At 37.2% G+C, this 19486-nt stretch overlaps 1 protein-coding gene across 2 annotated transcripts; it reads left to right on the forward strand.

The window, feature by feature from the left end:
- Positions 1-624: 624 nt before the first annotated feature.
- Positions 625-19031, forward strand: Smyd5 (SET and MYND domain containing, class 5). 2 transcript variants are annotated; one of them, XM_045758862.2, is made up of 10 exons: positions 625-1069; positions 1659-1765; positions 3255-3382; positions 5179-5299; positions 6155-6276; positions 10853-10930; positions 13856-14093; positions 15145-15322; positions 17880-18102; positions 18546-19031. In XM_045758862.2, exons 2-10 carry the CDS (start codon positions 1694-1696, stop codon positions 18655-18657), a joined length of 1272 nt encoding a protein of 423 aa, XP_045614818.2. In that variant the 5' UTR covers positions 625-1069; positions 1659-1693; the 3' UTR covers positions 18658-19031. The 2 variants fall into 2 exon arrangements, with proteins under 2 accessions (XP_045614818.2, XP_045614819.2); XM_045758863.2 differs by lacking the exon at positions 10853-10930 and having other exon boundaries at positions 18546-18803.
- Positions 19032-19486: the final 455 nt, after the last annotated feature.

Below are 19486 nucleotides of genomic sequence, written 5' to 3' on the forward strand. Positions count from 1 at the left end.
GTATAGATGGGGGGGGGGGGGTCAAGTGAGAGAGGGCAAGAAATTGAGAGGAGGTGATAAGGAAAGAGAGATGGGATGGAGAGAAAGACCGGGGTACCCCCCCCCCCTTTTATTTAGGAATAGGTAAGGTCAAACATGCATGTTTTGTCATCAATGCGCATGACGTCATGCTTTCTCTAGTAAAAATATGTTAAAAGATTGTGGGGTTTGTTGTTTTTGGGACCTGGAAGGATTCGGGGGGTGGGGGGGGGGGAAGAGGAATGAGAGAGTAAAGGGGCATATATATTTGTAATAATATTTTATAATATTAATATTGTCGTAAGATAAGAGGCTATTAATCTCTGCTTCAATTTTATAATGTGAGAAAACTATATGTTAATATCAAGTACTTACCTAACAGTGTCTACGGGAGAGTGAGGAAGTGGGCGTCTCATGTTACCAGTGCGCTTATATCACTTGTAATCCATAGTTTCTACTTTTAGAATAAAAAGCAATTATATGCTCTACATAAGCTACTTAAACTAATGAATGTAACATTATAATGTGGGAGGACTATAAAAAAAAATATTGTTGGCCCAGCAGGCGGGAGGAAGAGGCGAGGGTCGCGCTGCGTCGCCAGTATTTACATCTTCAGCTCCTGGGTATATTTAGCCATGTTCTGGGCTTGTAAGCACGGTATTATACATACCTCGTGAGCTAAACACTCGCCGTGGGTCGTAATTTGGTGGTGACTATGCCAGAGAAGCTGTCGTTGTCTCTTTTGGCTGAATTGTTTTTTATCAAGTTATGGAAGGGCGTCCTGGGACGCTGTAGGACTCGATTGGCAGCAAAAAACACGTGTTTATCCTCCGGAGTGTGAGTGTCACACCCCCCAGGCGCCCTCACCTGCTCTCACCTTCACACCGCAGTGTACATGTCAGGGTTTCATAGTGACTTGTCATCAGTGCTGCTGTGAAGAAGAGGAGTCGAGCAGGGGTTGATCGATCACAGTGGCGAGACGAGAGCAGGCGAGCCAGCATCACCTCCCTCTCCTTCACCTAAGTTATTTGCTGGATCAGAAATTGTTTAGGTGAGTCTGCATAATTTCCCATCATTTTTGTTTTGTGATGGTATATGGCCCTGTGGTTTTGCTATGGTATGTTGCTGATCATTGTTATTGATGTTATTAATTGATTGTTATCAATCATTGCCTGAAACAAAACTATGTGTGCTAGTGGCTATGCAAGAATATAAAAATACCAATCTTATGTAATCTCACAAACCCATTGTACCTTCTTGTAAATCAAAAGTTATATATTATTATTATTAATAGGGTTCTTGGTAGCAAAGTTGGGTTTGTTCTCAATTCACAATTGAGAATCTTGGGTGGGATGGAAATGGTTGGGCACATATCTTATTACCTAATGCCGCAGTTCACCTAGCAGTAAATAGGTACCCAGCAGTTAATCAAGTGTTGTAGGGGTGTATCCTGGGGAGGGTCAGTAGTTAGACCTGGGGAGAACCTCAATATGAGCCTTAATGTATAAATATACTCAGGCTGCCAGTCCCTGACAAAATGATTTATGTGTTGGGTTAGGTTATTATTTGTCTGATTTAGTGTTATTAATGATAATGGTTTGATTACCTGTGTTTGATACTGTTATTTTTTCAAATTTTAGGTGCTCGTAAAGGAAAATTTTGATGATCCTTGAGAATGGCAATGAAAGAGGTAACAGTTGAATGTGATGATGCTGGTGTTGAGGTCCGGGTGATCGGAGACCCAGTCGTAAGTACATTACGTACAATGCATACTTAGCAGTTGCTGGTCAACACGTTGCTCGTAGTTTTCCTACTTAAATACTTAAAATTCAATGTATTCATACATTTCAGTAGTTGTGTTCCTTGCTTGTTTTAGAATGTATTCTTTCACTTGCAAAATATAATTTGCATATGAGTGTGTAAGTTTGGCTAGATGATAAGTTACATCATCTCATCCTTCCTAATATGAACCAACCTAGGCCTACTTAAATGGCAAATGATATCTCACCTTTTCCTTACCTTACCAAATCAAACCTATCCTAGCCTATCCATTTCAATCCATCCACAAAGTTCAGAAAGTGTTGCTTGCTGGAAGGAGTCAGGTGGATATGACTCGTTATGGTTGACCTACTGTAAGTTCTAGTATTCAAATTGTAAACAAATTAAATGGCAAAGATGGTTAGTGTTCACTTTTTAAAATGCTACAGAATTTCTCATCACTATTTATAGCTAATTATGTATACAGTAATATGTATATATACAGAGGAGCCTCGATTAACGAATTTAATCCGTTCCGGCACCAAGCTCGTCGCGTGAAACGTTCGTCTTGCGAAACGAATTTCCTAATTTAAAATAATGGAAATAAAATTAATCTGTTCCACCCTTGAAAAACATCAGTATGAAATTTTATAATGTAATTATAATACATGTAATTATTATAAACATTTTGTTTTACTATTTTGTTTTACTATTTGGTTTTACTATTTTCAATTGTATTTTCAATCTTATGAAGAGTCGTTGCTGGCTTAAGGGAGATGATGTGGGGGTGGGGAGGAGTGGGGTTATGGTGTGGAAGGAGAATCCACCTCTGAGTCAGGCAATTTCCATTTTCAAATCTACAGTAATTGTGTCTTTCTTCCTCTTGACAACACTTATCTTTAGCAAGCAACTTCTTTGGTGACAGTTGTGGGTTACAAATTGTAGTCAAAAACCACAAAAAAAGCCAAAGAAAAGCACAAATAAATGCAGAGGAAAGCTTGTCCTGCACAACAAAATAACAACACTGTCGTCGAAGGCCTCTGAGAATTTGCGAGAACCAGCGGGAACGCTAGGAAGCATCGTGTGGTTTTCTCGTTAATCGAGCGGAACCTCGTCAATCGAGACAAATTTTCTGCGAGTGACTCGCTCGTTACCTGAAATTCTCTTAGATGGGGCTGTTCGACACACGAGGTTCCTCTGTATATGTGTATGTATATATATACATGTGTGTGTGTAAAATAAATATATATATATATATATATATATATATATATATATATATATATATATATATATATATATATATATATATATATATATATATATATATATATTAATTAATTAATATATATTGATTAATTAATATATATTAATTAATTAATTAATATAAAAATTAGAAATATCAATATAGTTTACCTGATAAATAGAAACTTTTATAATGACAAAATATGTACACAGTAATTCATTTTTTTTTTCAGGGTAAAGGATTATTCGCTACTCGCAATTTCAAGTCAGGAGAGGTTATCTTTGAAGAAAGACCGCTGGTTTCTTGTCAGTTTTTATGGAATGCAGCCTATGGATACCTTGCTTGTGATTATTGTATGAGGTAAAAACCAAATCTTATTTTTGCTATATTTTACTGGATCGTGCAAGGCTGAAACGAATACTTGTGGAGGCAGTACACCGGTAAGGTGCATGGCTGGGAGTACCTTGATTGCTGGTTCAAGTCACACCTCGTTGCTTCAATTGATTTTCTCATTGATATATCATATTAGTGAGATTACTTTGCGAATGGCTAGAAGAATGTCGCACTTGAGGTATCTGGCCACTGTTGCGCTATTATATCCAGCCGGCGTTATAGTGATCATTCTTATGAGTTTCACCAGTATAAACATACGTAAAGGTAGTGTGTTTATAATATAATGAAGATCATTGACATCAACAGTAATTGATTACAAAATCTTTAAACCTCTTTGTAATATATGTTTATCTACACTATATCATGTCAGGATATCTGTACAGTACTTTGAATCATGCCATGTTCATTTGCTAACAACAGGGTCGACCAGTGCTGGGTAATTCTCAAAATGATTATCTTGTAGTTCATTATAGACCGTATAAAAACAACAATCCCTAACATGTACAATATATTAAATTCTAGTAGTTGATTGAATAATTAAGTGGGCAAGTTGGTGTGTGTGTGTGTGAAGGTTGGCCTGCTATTAGGGTTCCATGGCATATAAGTGTGTGTAATTGCCTATGATCTTTGTCATTTAAATTATTCCACTTGTCTGCAACTCTCCAAAACATAATTTTGAATTTTTTTTTCAGCAGCTTTTATTTTCTTAGCTTTAATCTATGGCCTTTTTCTAGGGAGATTACCTTTGAGGCTCCCTGAAGCTGTCGAGGAGCCACTGGAGCTCACCCAGGAATTGGCGTTTCATTACATTCAACACTAATTTTTTATTGTCAAAATTTAATGGGTTATATTATATTTTATTTTTATTCTTTCTTGTCTTCAGGCAGATGTATGGTCCTTGAATGGCAGGATGGCATTGGAAAAACACCTAGTGTATGGTGTACTATAAGTAATAAACAGAGTCTAGAGATTCTGGGCACTGGATGCCCAAGCCAAGTACAATACTCTACAGTATTTGTAAATGAGTTGAAAATTCTCTCGGCGCATGCCAAACACATCACATCACATGTACACATTAATATCGGACCTGAGTGGTCATTGATTTCCAGGGAATGAGCTGCTACATATGGGTAGCCAGTTTCTAGTCTTCAGAAACAGTGCAAGAAGAAAAAAGTCACCAAACAATATGAAAAACCACTGAAGAGTACACTCCCTCCCACCATGTCTTATAATATCAGATTGTAGCACTTTGTAGTTCTCTACCAATGAGCTACAAACCATTGGGATAACTGTACCCATCTCCAAAACCCCTGGATGCTAATCACTGTACACCCCATGGCCCAAATATCCAGAAACTACGAATGTTGTTCTTGGCGTGTTTCTCAATAGTATTGAAATTAAAGAAGGTATAATATAGACTATAATATGCATGGCTATACTATCCAAATTCCCTTACAATTAGGCGATTTGTTTTGCTGTCTGGAAACCGGCACTAGGGTATTCGGCCACTTGGTTTAGTGACAAAATTCTATATACGGCATCTATTTCAGTGTCATTTTATAGAACAACTTTAACTGTTTTATTCATACCTGTAAGTTTTTCCAATGAACTGGAATATTTTTTAGCTCACTGAAAAGTCATTAAATTGAGGATAATGCATCAAAGCATTCCTAAGTTTGATCAGTGAATCTTTCAGAGCTAGATACTGTATTACAATTTCCCTCCTTCTTATTACATAACATTTCTTGCATCCTATTTTCCAGACCCCTAGAAACAGCAGAAGAAAATGCCTGCAGGCTGGCCCAAAATTCTCAGCTGACACTACCATATCCCGAGTGCTGCGACACCAAGAAAGATGCTCTTGTAGAATGTCCATATTGTGATGTAAGTTGCTTATTTTTCTGTACTGTTAGCTTATAGAAATTCATTGAATTCATCCTGTATCTTCAGTTTCATTTCTTGCTAGCTAGTTGGTGAGTGAATGCTTGGTTCTTTCCAACCATTTCTATTTTACCTAACTCTATATATTACTTTTATTAATATTGCTTGTTGTATGAGTGTATGAGTGTGTGTAATTACCTAAGTGTAGTTACAGGATGAGAGCTACGCTCATGTGTGTGTGTATGCATGTTATTACCTAAATGTGGCAATAAGATGAGAGCTACATTCGTGGTGTCCCATCTTCAATGGACAGGTAAGATTCTTACCAAATGGTAAGTAAGAACTTACCATGGATGGACAGCTCAACTCATGGGTATTCACTGGAACAAAAATATGTGCCTTACTGTCCCACTTACAATCATTCACCTCATCATAACATGTCCTGATTTTCATGATGATCATAAATCTTGCTATCCCAATGACTCTTTGAGTTACTTGTCTCTCAATAAATTCCTTGGTGAATTTGATGGCTTTGACTTCGCTCCTATTATTTTTTTTATCTCTTATTTGAAAGTACGACAATGTTAAATAATTTTCAAGGCTTTGTGCCTTCTTTTGATAATTACATATTTAATTTGCTTTTATATAAGTGTGAGCATGCTTTAACAGCCCATTAGTCATAGAGCATATATAATACAGTATTTACAAAGTTTTTATTTTCGATGAAAGCATTAAATATTCATGAATATTTAAAGTGTACAAATACAGATGCATTTAGTGTGAGAACAGGTTGTAATTATTATTGTGTCTGGGTGGGAATGAGTACACAGTGTACATTAATGTTGTATTTTGTTTCAGGCCTCATATTGTAGCAGAGAATGTAGAGACAGCGCTTGGAATCAGTACCACGACACTTTGTGCTTGCGATCATTCATGCCAGACCGTTCCCATCCTCTTGTAATGCTTCAGGAAGCTTGGAAGTATGCTATATGTATTTGATAGATGTTTATATAATCTTTCTGTAGTGTTTATTAATATTTTGCTCTCTTGTAGAAAGATATTTAAGCTTGTTTGTGTATAGTCATTATTGTAAAGCTTCCAGCTTATGTATTTTTTATATAGTTTTGTGAGCTCTCAATATAGATTAATTTTCATTTCATTATTAGGGTATATTTGTTCATTATTATAAACTTAACCTAGTATCATTTTTCTTCATAACTTTTGTATTGTTTTGTCTAATTTTTATTGATTAAGTTTCTTATTCAGAATAATTTTCCTTTTACCAATCATACTATTACTATATTTGAAAAAATGATAGTATGTATCCTCTATAATGCCTGTTGTTCATGTTTCCTCATTTATTTATACTTCTCCAAATTAATTTGATATACTCTATGTATAAACACTAATGATTGTATTGTTATGCTTTCATTTTATTATAAATGTAAAGAGAATATATATATATATACTGTACTGTATAAATGTATGTATATGAAGAAGATAAAAGTTTGAGGGGGGGGAAAGAAGGTGAAGGCATATGGCTTCATACAGTTGAACTGTGTACAGTCTCTAATTCATTCTGTGCAGCATTTGCCTTTGTTCATACCACTGCATGTGTTACCTAAAATACACCTTTCCATTCATCACCTCTTTGCTAATTGAGTTTGTAGCTTGCAACTGTGTTTGCCCTTTTCCATGTATCTGCTAAGATTCCTGTACATAAAGATGCCCGAAGAGTTATTTGAAGTGGAATGCTCAACTCTGGTGCACATTCTCTTAGAACTCGAAGTGAAATTTCATCTGGGCCAACTGCCTTGTTTCTATCCTAACTCCTTGAGCATTTTTTCCACTTTGTCTTAAGACACTTCTATGTACGATTGTGCTCTGAAATCTGTGTTATGTATGGTTCTTTAAAAACCTTAATGTCCTATACTCCCCCTTCCTCTAATGATTTTATTTGTTTTTAATGTACCATTTCATAGGCTTCCCGATCCCTATCATATTGCATAAAAAAATTATTTATTTCTTCTTTGTTCCAACTCTCATTTAGACATTTTAACAGGGTTTGCTTTTATCTTCTCTGTCTTTCTTTGAAAGATCTCATCTTAATCAAAGTTTCCCATCCTCATCATTTTGAAATTTCCTGGCATTTATAAGCACTTCTGTCATTTGTTTCACTCAATTTAGTGTCATCCTTAAGGGATGACATTCTTATCAAATGTAGATATTAAGTTTATTTCCACTTTTCTGTACATTTTGCATACAAACTAATCATTCTATAAGGATTTTTTTATTATACATAGGTGGACATGCATAAAAATTGATAGCCACATGTTAGAGGTTAAAGTGGTGATTAGCAAGCATAGACAATATCTAATATCTAGTCATTTACAATGCTAACCAGCATATATACATTTTCTTCTGTCCTCCATGGACAGGGTTAGAGAAGTGTTAAACATACAGTTCAAGGGTTTATTGAACACTCAACCACAGGAGGTGATTCGGTGCTTTTAAAATGCTAAGCTAACCTACATACGTAAATACAAAGATACACAGATTTACGTACGCCCTACATAAAGTATTAGATGTGTCTTTTACATAGTGTCATTAATGTACATTCACAAAGGTGAAATGTAATTCTGATCAGCTTCCATATATGCTTTATACCCATACATATACATACACACACACACATACACATACATATATACACACATACATGCATTCACATACATTTGTCTCATTTACCCTGACAGGGTGAGGTAGCTGATAAAGAAACTAGTGTGCAATTAAGCACTTAATCACTGAAGGTGATGAAGGTGCTTTTACAAGCTCAGGTTATATAGTTACATCACATACATACATTGTATGATTGATACATTACATGAGTGATTGTTAATGTATTGTATTTATTTGGTAAGTAGGTGATGGTAGTGAGGCAACATTGCAAATAGCAAATCATAAATATTTTAATTAGTCTAGGCATATTTTCTTCTCTGAATATATAAGTTATATAATTATAATTCACTGTGTCGGGGGATTGGAAGCCAGCTTATACATGCGGTACATGTTAGGCTTATACTGAGATCTCCCCTCCCAGGGTCGAATTACTGACTCCTCCCAGGATGCAACGCCACAACAAGCTGACTAACTCCTGGGTACCTATTTACTGTTAGGTGGACAGGTGTATGAGATGAAACAAAATGCGCTCAACCATTTCTGTGCTGTCCGGGATTCAAACCCGAAATTCTCGATTGTGAGTCGAGAACGAATCAGACTGTAGTACCTCGACCTGTTCTACTTTTCATGTGCGTACCATAATCAGTGCTGTGTAAACGTGTACAGGGAGGATTCGACTTACCAATACTGTATCCGATTTTATGATAGGCTTTTAAGTCCCTACTTTATTCTCTCAACCCAGTACAGTATTTGAATCTTTTCAGTTGTCTTCTTTGATATGAACAGTGCTACTTTTATGTCCTAACGGCCACTCGGAGTGTTACTTTTACATTCGTTATCTGGATAGCTGAGAGTTCTACTCCCCAAGCCTGACCTGGGGCCAAGCTTGTCTTGTGGTAACTTGAGCTAAAAGGCTGCTGCTTGGAGCAGTAGATTTGCTAAGCATTATGAACTATTTCTGCTATTTATAAAGGATAAATTAATAATGGCTGATAAGAAGAGGAAGAGTATTGGTTATGCACTAATGCTAGGAAAGAGGTGATCCAATAATTTAGAAATGAAGATATATTTATATCCTATCTTATATTAGAAGCAGGATATATTTAAATGCTCTGAGAATGGAGAAACACAACACAGATTGAACATTTGTATTGTGTATGGCATTAACTACTCCACAATCAGGGTTGCGATCAAGACCCACCAGTGTCTGCCACTCGTGCATCATCTACATCTATAGCAGCCGATTACATGGAAGATGACCCACTAAACTCTGCCACCAATGTACATCACCTTCTCTTCAGTAATTAGACCTTTTCACTTTTCAAAACTTGCCAACTTTGACAAGCAGAACAATTCCATCAGGGTGAAATATATTTAGTGTTTGTTACATAATTTTTCTAAAAAATATGGGTTTATAAGTTGTTTTTTGGTGGTCCGGAACACATCTCCCATTTATAGCATTGTAAAATCTGGCTTTCAATTTATGAACTGCAGGCATAATGAATGCCTTTTTCAAATGCTTCCTGTTTGTAAGTTGGGTACTCCCTGTAGTATAATATACAGTATAAGTTTCTCTTTGACAATGGTTTACAGAATTTGTGAAAAAGATGCTTGCAAAATAAAATGTACTTATCTATGGGTCAGAAATATATTTACTGTATTTTGTATTACTGTATTACTGTATTACTGTATTACTTATAAGGTATATCTGATAGGGTATGTAAAATACACAATAACACAACAATAAGCTCATCAATGAAGATCCTACCGAGATAGAAGAAAGAAGTGAAAATATGTAGCCAGACGTGGAATGATACAAGCCAAAAGTCCGAGTATTGGCAGAGTTTGTTTATGAAGATGCTTGGGAAGCAGACCTCCCAAGAGTAAAGATGGAGACCGAAGAGATGGTTTGGTTTTTCATAGGGACATGAAGACTATTAGTCTTTTCAAGGTCCCCCTAAGCCAAATACTGCCCTTATCTAGGATGCAACCAACAATATGTTTTTTGGTAGGTGTTCAAAGGTATCTAGCAAAAGGAAATGCCTGAACACTTCTGTCCTGCTATAGGGATTGAACCCAGAACCTTTTGGCTAGAACACGATTGTGCCGACCACTGCACCATAGGACCTCATACTGTGCAACAGGATGTATTAATGTGGTTCCTGGTTGGTGTAACACGGGACGGAGTTTTGGAGAGAGGTAGGGTGCTGAAGCAAGAGTACCCATATGGTCATTATAAATGTTTATGGTATGTGCTTTACTACAAGTTACAGGATGTTCTATGCTCTACTGTTGTTTATTCTTGTGAGTGTTCATTTTCTAATGTTACATGTGCCTTTGTAATATATTGGTCCTTTCTACTTAGCAATTTTACTTTTTATATTTTTAAAATACAGTACTGTTATGTACAGTATATATTTCACTGCAAATTGATTGTCAAATTTAGTTTAAAGCATGTTTTATGTAATTCAAAATTACACCCCATGAGTTAACACACAAATATTAGATACACAGTATTGTTCAGTACTGTATATATATGGAGATATGCATTTGTCACTAACTGGTAACACCATATTGAAAATACACTGGTGATATGAATTTAATTTTTTTAATGTAAATACATTATAATAAGTATTGTAGTGTGGTATAGAAAAAATGCCTCGACAGTATTGACTGCCCATGAAATAAACTTAATGACAGGTCGTACAGTGTTGTTGTTTGTGATGTACACACAGCCGAACACAGCCAAGTTCAGGCTCCACGCTGAACTAACTCCTGCTGCCTTGGAGATACTGGAAATGCATGTTTTAAGTATTCATTTGTAGGATTGGTTTTGCAATTATTCTAACATATATATATCTTTTCTCATGCCAAAAGGTGGTGGGGATTGCAGCCTGATACTTATCACTGCCAGGGGTCTGCGAGCCAAAAGAAAATAAGGAGCAGTGAAGTAGAGTATGGGTATTACTTTAGTTTCTCGGTGTTGGCAGCTGGGATGCTTGTTATATATTAGCTAAAGCTTGTTTAGGTCTTGGTATATGGGAAATTTCACATTACACACCTACCAAGGACCCCATCCTCCACTTCTTATCTAGCCTTTTCTTTGGAGACATGCTTACCTAACCATGATTCAAGCTTGCTCTTTATAAACAAAAGTTAGCAATTAACAAAAACAAAAAAATTGCTTGAATAATGTTAATGAAATGGTAAAATTATTGACATATATTGTAGATTGCTATCTTATAATGAATGATTAATTATGATGCTTATTACTTAACACTACTACCCCTATAACTAATTACAGTGATATATAGGATGCAATGCCCATCATTGACTTAATATTTGTTAATATCATGAAATCACAGTTTTATTATATAGTAGATTTATGATATATTGATATATAGTACTTTGTAGAATCATTCGGAACAGTAAACAAAATATATATGTATTTTTCCATCTCTGGCAGGGTATACTGGAGTACATCAGACATTCAGGAAATCTTTTATTCAGACTAAGGTCATAGACCTTAAAGCATGTGAAATTCTTTCCATTTTTATATTTTTTAAAATGTTGTATTGGGCTCATTTGTCAAACAAAGACGTATGATATTATTTTCAACCATGCATTGGACTCCTAGTTTTAGGCATAAATTCGTACCAACACTTCACATACATTCCAAATGTGGTTTATTTGATTTTAATGGCCGTATCCCCTCCCTTTCCAGCTCGTTGTCGCCGTGAGGGGGGCTTGGTGAGTGGCTGCTGGGGTGTTTTTTTTTTTTTTTTTTTTTTTTTTGCAGGGATATTCCTGTACGGGCCCTAAGCCTCTGACTGGCCCACTAAGTGTTACTTGTTTCTGTTTTACTTGGACGGAGTATGAGTATTTATGACTTGTATGGTGTGATGCTCCATGGGGCAGTCCTCTGTTGTTTTGAAGCCTTATGCTCCTGCTGCCGTCTTCACAAATTGTGCTGGATGGCTTTTTTCCTCTTCCTTATGTTTCTTTTTTCCTCCCCCTTCTTCTCCTTTCTACTTGTCGCTTCCCACAGATTTTTTGCCTTTTTTTTTATTATTCTTTCTGATATCTTCTTCTGTTTTGATTCCAGGTGTTTGGGGAGGCACACTCTCACTGTAGAACTGGTACCCGATGTTTTGAGCGAGGGGAACGTTTTATTGTCAGTCTTTGCCTTCATTGCTAAACATGATCTCGACAGACTGACAGTTCTTAAGGTGGCGATTGCAGGGTGTATACCCACAATGCACTCCTGGGGGGGCTCCATTTTGTCGGGTGTCCTATCTTCTAATTGTGGCTCCATAGTGAGCATGGGACTTATTTGTGGATGAATTTTGTTTCTGTTTGTTTTTATGCCTTTTTCTGACCCTCCTTTGCCTTAGACACATGGGGTAGGCAACCAGGCCCCTGAGCCAGACTGTGCTGGAAGACCTGGCTCTAGCCCCCACTACATTTGGCCCTGACAATGTTCCTTCTCGAATTCTCCCGACTGCCTCTCTCTGCTCCCCCTCCCACTTTTGTGGCGGGGTTGAGACCCAAGCCCCCCGTGGTGATGACCTCATCACCTGACGTGGCGCCGTCTCTACTTGTCACAACTGCGCCTTTTACCCCCCCCCCTCTCTTACTGGGGGTGCTCGGCGTCGTTATCTCCGCACTCGCTCTTGATTCCTTCCCAATCTCCATCTTTCCAGGCTTTGTTTATAGTCCTGCTACATGGACTAAGTATTTTGATCTTAGTCATGTTAACCTCTACTCACCCTGATGATTTATTTCTCCATAAGCATCATGTTGATTCGGTGAATACATTGGTCACCTTCAACCCCTCCCGTACTGGGGGCAGATTCACGAAGCAGTTACGCAAGCACTTACGAACCTGTACATCTTTTGTCAGTCTTTGGTGGCTTTGTTTACAATTATTTAACAGTTAATGAGCTCCGAAGCACCAGGAGGTTGTTTATAACAATAACAACAGTTGATTGGGAAGTTTTCATGCTTGTAAACTGTTTAATAAATGTAACCAAAGCCATCAAAGATTGAGGAAAGATGTGCACGTTCGTAAGTACTTGTGTAACTGCTTCGTGAATCTGGCCCCTGGGACCCGTGTTGTTGCAGCCCCTTCTCAGGAAGCGGCTGCCCGCTAGACTTTGTTGTCCTGCATTGGTGAGACCCCTGTTTGGATCTCCAAAAATACCCAGATGAATGCTTGCATTGGCACAATTCTTCTCCACACCATGTTGCAACAGGTGGCAGGGAACTTAAAGATTTTGATAGTAGGTAGGTCCCTTCTCTCTTCAGTCATTCTTGCTGGTGCCAGATGCTCCGTTCAGGAGCACATTCCCTCTCCTCAACTCTGCAGCAGGTGCTGGAGATTTGGGCATGGTCCCTTCAGGTGCACAAGTGAGGTCTCTTTCTGCCCCTTGTGTGGAACCTCGGGTCATTCTAAGGTGGAGTGCCCTTCTTCCCAAGCTCTCTGCATTGATTGCAGTGGCGCCCACCCTGCCTTCTCCTGTGCATGTGTGCATTACAAAGTAGCCATGATTGCTACTGCCTTCACCACTTTGCGTGGTCTCTACAACATCCTCACTCTCGCTGATGTTGTACTTTGACCTAAGGAGTGCTTTGTGAAACGCATCCCAAAGTGTCAGACCATATTAATTGTGAAAAGGAACTTTGGTGAGTTAATTTTTCAACTTTCCTCGACAGTGAAGAAAAACATAAGAAATATTGAGAAGATTTGTGTTAAGAGACATACACAATAAATAAATAATAGCACAATAATTAACTTATTCGTTGTCATGCTAAATTGAGGGCCTGGTTTTATTGTACTGTACCTTAACATAATTAGATGTTGTACTGTTTTCATTCCAGACAAATGCATTACCCCCCAGAGACAGCATGCATTATGCTTCTGGCACGAATCATTGCTACTGTGCGTCAAGCTGCTGACAAGGAGGGAGCAACAGCTTTGTTTATGCAATTCTGCCATCGCACAGTGAATGAAGAGGAGGAGATTGCCCACAAGCTACTTGGGGTAGAGTTCCAGGACCAGTTGGAGGCTCTGCGATTAATGATGGAAAAGGGTTTAGGTGCTCCAGAAGTTCAACATGTAAGTCCAGGTTTCTTTTCTAAGTGAAAATCGTTTTGTTCTATGTCAGAGCTCTTAATACAGTTTTTTTTTTTATAGTATATTTTACAATACAAGGTTTATTTGCTTTTTGTAAATATTGGAGTATGTACTGTACTGTTTCTTTAAAATCTGATTAATCCATTTGCTATATAGCCTTTTATCTAGGCTACAACAGATCTTATATTAGACCATAATATGCAGGACCTATCACAGGCAGGGCTTTTGACATTTCTTATAAATAAGGTTAAACATACAGACACAGAGATTCACTGATAAGTATGAAAGAAGTTGTTCACCATACAACAGTTAGAAATAGATTAACAGATTTACAGTCCCCGTGGTGTAGTGGTAAGATGCTCACCTGGCGTTTTATGAGCGCTTTGTCCTGGGTTCGTATCCTGGCTGGGGAGGATTTACTAGGCACAAATCGTTAACTGTAGCCTCTGTTTAACGTAACAGTAAAATGGGTACTTGGTTGTTAAACAATTTGGCAGGGTCGTATTCCGGGAAACATAGGATTAAGACCTTGCTAAGCGTACTAGTGGCTGTTCAAGAATGCAAGAACATATATATACAGTATGTATATGTATGTATGTGTGTGTGTGTGTGTGTGTGTGTATATATATATATATATGTATATATATATGTGTATATATATATATATATATATATATATATATATATATATATATATATATATATATATATATATATATATATATATATATATATATATATATAAATAAAAAAAAATTGGAAAAAAGGTGTTTACCATATAGCTTTGGAAATAGATTGCCAGGTATAAAAGCATTGTTTACCATCCCATTCTAAACGTGTGTTCCTTAACTTTAAATCAGATAAGAAAAGATGTATTTATCATGTAACTTATATAATAAGTAATAAAAAGTGAGTCGGTGCATTTATTATGGCACGTAACATGCCATGTTATGAACTTGGCTCTGATCTACTCCTTACCATTCTATTAATTATAATTTTCTGTATCTCATACAAGTAACGTTTTCTTCTTCAGTGGCTAACTCCTGAAGGCTTCAGATCTTTGGTTGCATTAGTAGGTACAAATGGACAAGGTATTGGCACAAGTCCTCTCAGCCGATGGGTGCGTAATTGTGATGCTCTGGAAATTACTGCTTCTGAGAGAGAGAAGCTTGATCAAGCAGTTGATGAGTTGTATGTGCAATTGGAAAAGGGTGAGATGTCTAAAGTTGTAGGGATTTTGTACAGTGTGTTATAACGTGTAACAAATAATTGTATGTTAAAAAAATAAGGCTTTTTGAGTTAATACCTAAAGATACTTTTTGAGCAGAGATATTAGGTTGCTCCCACATGTAAAAATCTGCTGTGTCATGTACATTCACGAACAGAAAGGTAGGGCAACATTCAGGCACTGGAACTGCAAGGACCTTTCCAAACATCCTTGCAGAGTCATTTATGGTTCTAGGGAGGCATTGGATAAAAACTCAATCCAGCCCACAATGGTTATCAAAAGGATTTCTTTTATATCAAACCCTACCGAATCTTCACTGTTTGGAATCACAAGTGAGTGCCATAATATACACATGGGAAAGAGTAGGTGGGGTCATGAACAACCAAATATCTCTGCTTTGAGAGAAAAGGTGATTTTCATATTGAAACAGCCTTATTTCTGAGCTATTATATCAAGTTGCTCCCAGAGGTAAGTCTTGGAAACAAATGCTCTGGAATCAGATGAAGTATATAAAGAACAAAAAAGGGGAAGGTACTCAACTGGGATGGAAAGTCTCAGAAACAAGGTGATAGGACCTTGTCCAGTAGAAAGAGATTAAGGGGTAATACAGGCAGTGACAGCAGCAGCAGCAGCAGCAAACAGCATGCAGTAATCAACAGCAGGAAGCAAGAGGAGGGTTGTTATGGGAATAGGTGATCAACACAACATATTGGCAACATATCTTGGTACATACTTTATTGTTGCACCAAAATCATTATTGTTCAGATATCTTAACAAAAACATTCAGGAACTGGAACTGCAAGGATCTCCCCCCCCTCCCTAACAAAAAAGAGAAAATAGGTGGTGAATTAATCAAATTATAAGCCTGGAGGTAAGCATTTGGCTGATTAACTTCACCCCCCTTTCACATTATTTGAGCATCTTGAAACACGGGACTGGGGTATGTAGTTGACAAATAGACTGTTGACACATGATGAAAGACAGATATCAATGAAGAGAAGTTATCATAAAGAGAGAATGATGAATCCACAGGATGAATGAGTCCAGCATAAATGAGGACAGAATCATGTCAAAATGAGCTAATCTAGTTCTTGGTAAGGAAGGGCAGTTTAGGATGGAGAGTCTGTAAACAAAAATGACATGACCCTCGTGATGAAACAGTGCATGTAACTTGCTCACGTAATAAACTGTATCTTAATAGAAAAGGGAAGAAATATGGAATCTTTCCAACAACAGGAAATCAAGGACCCTACCAGAGATCAGGCCTTTGTAAGGTTAAGAAATGGAAAATTTCAACCAAGTTGATGCTGAAACCTATTGGATGAGGTTTCAAGAATGTTGACTATTATGAAGAAATCATATTAGGCATAAGTCCTTTTCCGTGAATAAGAAAATTAAGAAAGAGATGGACAGTAACAGACAAGACGATCACCTTGTGGAGAGCCAGACAGCACTGTAAGGATTGTCAGGCAATTTTGTACCGTAAACAGGACTATATATATAATTTGTATATTGTATATATAAAGAAGCTAGATTCAGATCTTTTCCACCTACCCTAATAATTGTAGCAAAATCTATGACCTGAAAGCTGACTCATTTGGGAAAAAGGAAGTTTGCTGCCATGTTTTGCAATGGAACCCCATCAGACCATAGATCAGTTCCAAGTGAAAGATCCTCTGAAAATACTCATTACTCACAGAGGGGGTGGGGGTGTGGGGGGGTGTAAGGATGGAGGAACTGCATGCTGCTGCAAAAGCTGGACAGACTCCTACACACCCATGAAGGGCAAATGAGACAACTACCAGCCTCCATTCGTATTCCCACCAGCACCTGTGCAGGAGAGGACTGAAACCACTTAGGTCCTGCTGTTAGAGTAGAAGGATGGCCAAAGTTCTTAAAGCTTAAGCGCTCAAAGATGAACCTCTAGTTGCATCTTCCTGTCCTGAAGCCTCAACTCAGTGTGAAGTTGAGGCTTCACTCTTGGCACCTCAGTGTGAGGTGCCAAGAGAAGAAACTTCGTCTTTAGAAAAAATGTGACAAGATCTGGATTTAGAAATCCTAAGTATAGGCATCAGTGCTGCCACCTGGTTTGGCTAGACAGGTGACTAAGGTATTTTGAAGCCTCTGGACAGACACTTATGATAGTGAATATTGGACATTACTTTAACTTTTTATGGAAGTACTGTTCCTCTGATGGCCATACTGGACTGGGTTAAGGTTTTCTCCAGTGCATAGCTGATACCATATGTGACCTTGCAATAATATTTAAAAAGACAACAGTTATGCCAGTGAATGTTCTGACAATTTCTTATTTTTTGGAGTAGCCAGATGTGATAGCTCAGAAATAAAGCTAAAGCTTTTACTAATCCTTTTCTCAGTACAAAGTAAATACAATAAATGTAAGGTTAAGAATAATTTATATATTTTCAGTAGATTTTAAAGCATATCACTTGTAATTTAGTTATATAGATACAGAGTTCTGTAATAATTATGCAATACTATCAGCATGTAATGAGATGTTGTTTCTCTTTTATTTCCAGAGGCAGGAGGGTTCCTCAACAATGAGGGGTCAGGGCTGTATCCACTACAGAGCTCCTGTAACCACAGTTGTGACCCCTGTGCCATGCCCACTTTTCCTTACAATAACTTCCACCTGGTGATGACAGCAGTGAAGGACATTACAGCTGGGGATGAGATCTGCGTCAGTTACCTTGATGAATGTAATCTGAATAGGAGTCGACATTCCCGTATTGCGATTCTCAGGTTTGAATTTAGTTTTAAAATGATTTTATACAGTATTAGCTAAAGTAAAAATATTGTATTTGGCATTTATTTAATGCTTTAAAGAAGTAGATATAGTTTGGCATGATGTTTGCTGGAACATTTCTTTGTTGAAGCAGGTGGTTACAGTTTCTTGAATATAATAACATCTATTATACCTGATTGTGAGTCATAATCAAACATTTTCAAATATACAATATTTCAAGTTGTGGAAATTGTTGCTGGTCAAAATTGAATGGAGCATTATGCATGTGTTACCTCTGAACTATCAGAAATATCAAAGCACAATAGATTTAAAAAGATTTTGATTCTGTATCAATGAACATAACATTGTAATTTACACAGCTGTTGAAAACTATTTAGGCAATATTAACATTGTTAAATCAAATTTAACTTATAAGTATAACTTATAATCAAACTTTCAGGGAAAACTACTTATTTACGTGCCGTTGCCCAAAGTGTGAAGAGCAGGCTGGAGACCCAGATATAACGAGTGAAGAAGAAATGGACGAAGATGAAGAAGAGGAAAATAAGTAAAATTGGTATGTAAGAAAAGAGTAATAAACTAAGTATATTGCAGGAAGACAGTCGTGATTCTGAGCATTGGAGTTTGTCGCTGACAGAATAATTGGGAGACACGTTTTAATTATACCTGTAATTGCATGGTTAGGATAGACAAGAAGCAGACCATTACAAAGAAGTTTTTTGTATGGTAGCTAATGCTTGCAGGTTTTGGTGATAAATGGAAAGTCAACATTTATTGTGTTCAGTGCTTCCAGAGAATATTATAGCTATTACATCAACTACATCACCAAAGACTTTTGTCTTACTCTGCATAATTATTGGAACTAAATTAAATTCACCTGGTCAGGGGTGCTACTGCATCATAAGTGGGGGTGCAAGATATTAAATCATTAAAATTTAAAAGATATAATAGGAAAATAACATAATTTGCAGATAGATATAACTGCAATGACAGGAAATTGAGATAATTAATAGTGCTTTTTTTCATCTTTGCCGCTTTTGTTAGGGTAATAAATCACTATAAATAAGTTAATAAGTGTTAGACTTCTACCTCCAAATGTATTTGTAACTATAGTACAGTACTTTGTCGTTGTCTTTTATCCGTGTGACAGATGTTCAGCATAGTTCATTAACTGGGTGGCATATGTACAATGAGGGTCATTATATGAGTGACAGGTGTGATGTACATCATAGACCGTCATAGAGGGACAGGTGTACTGTACATCATAGGCCATCACATGAGTGACAGGTGTACTGTGCATCATAGACCGTCACATGAGTGACAGGTGTGCTGTACATCATAGACAGTCATATGAGTGACAGGTGAGCTGTACATCATAGG

The sequence above is a fragment of the Procambarus clarkii genome, chromosome 35 (assembly GCF_040958095.1).
Source record: "Procambarus clarkii isolate CNS0578487 chromosome 35, FALCON_Pclarkii_2.0, whole genome shotgun sequence".
NCBI lineage: Eukaryota > Metazoa > Arthropoda > Malacostraca > Decapoda > Cambaridae > Procambarus > Procambarus clarkii.

Coding starts and splice junctions, on each gene's coding strand:
- Smyd5 (XM_045758862.2), top strand. CDS start 1,694: ATGGCAATGAAAGAGGTAACAGTTGAATGTGATGATGCTGGTGTTGAG. Junction 5,300..6,154: donor TAGAATGTCCATATTGTGAT/GTAAGTTGCTTA, acceptor ATTTTGTTTCAG/GCCTCATATTGTAGCAGAGA. Junction 15,323..17,879: donor GTATGTGCAATTGGAAAAGG/GTGAGATGTCTA, acceptor TTTTATTTCCAG/AGGCAGGAGGGTTCCTCAAC.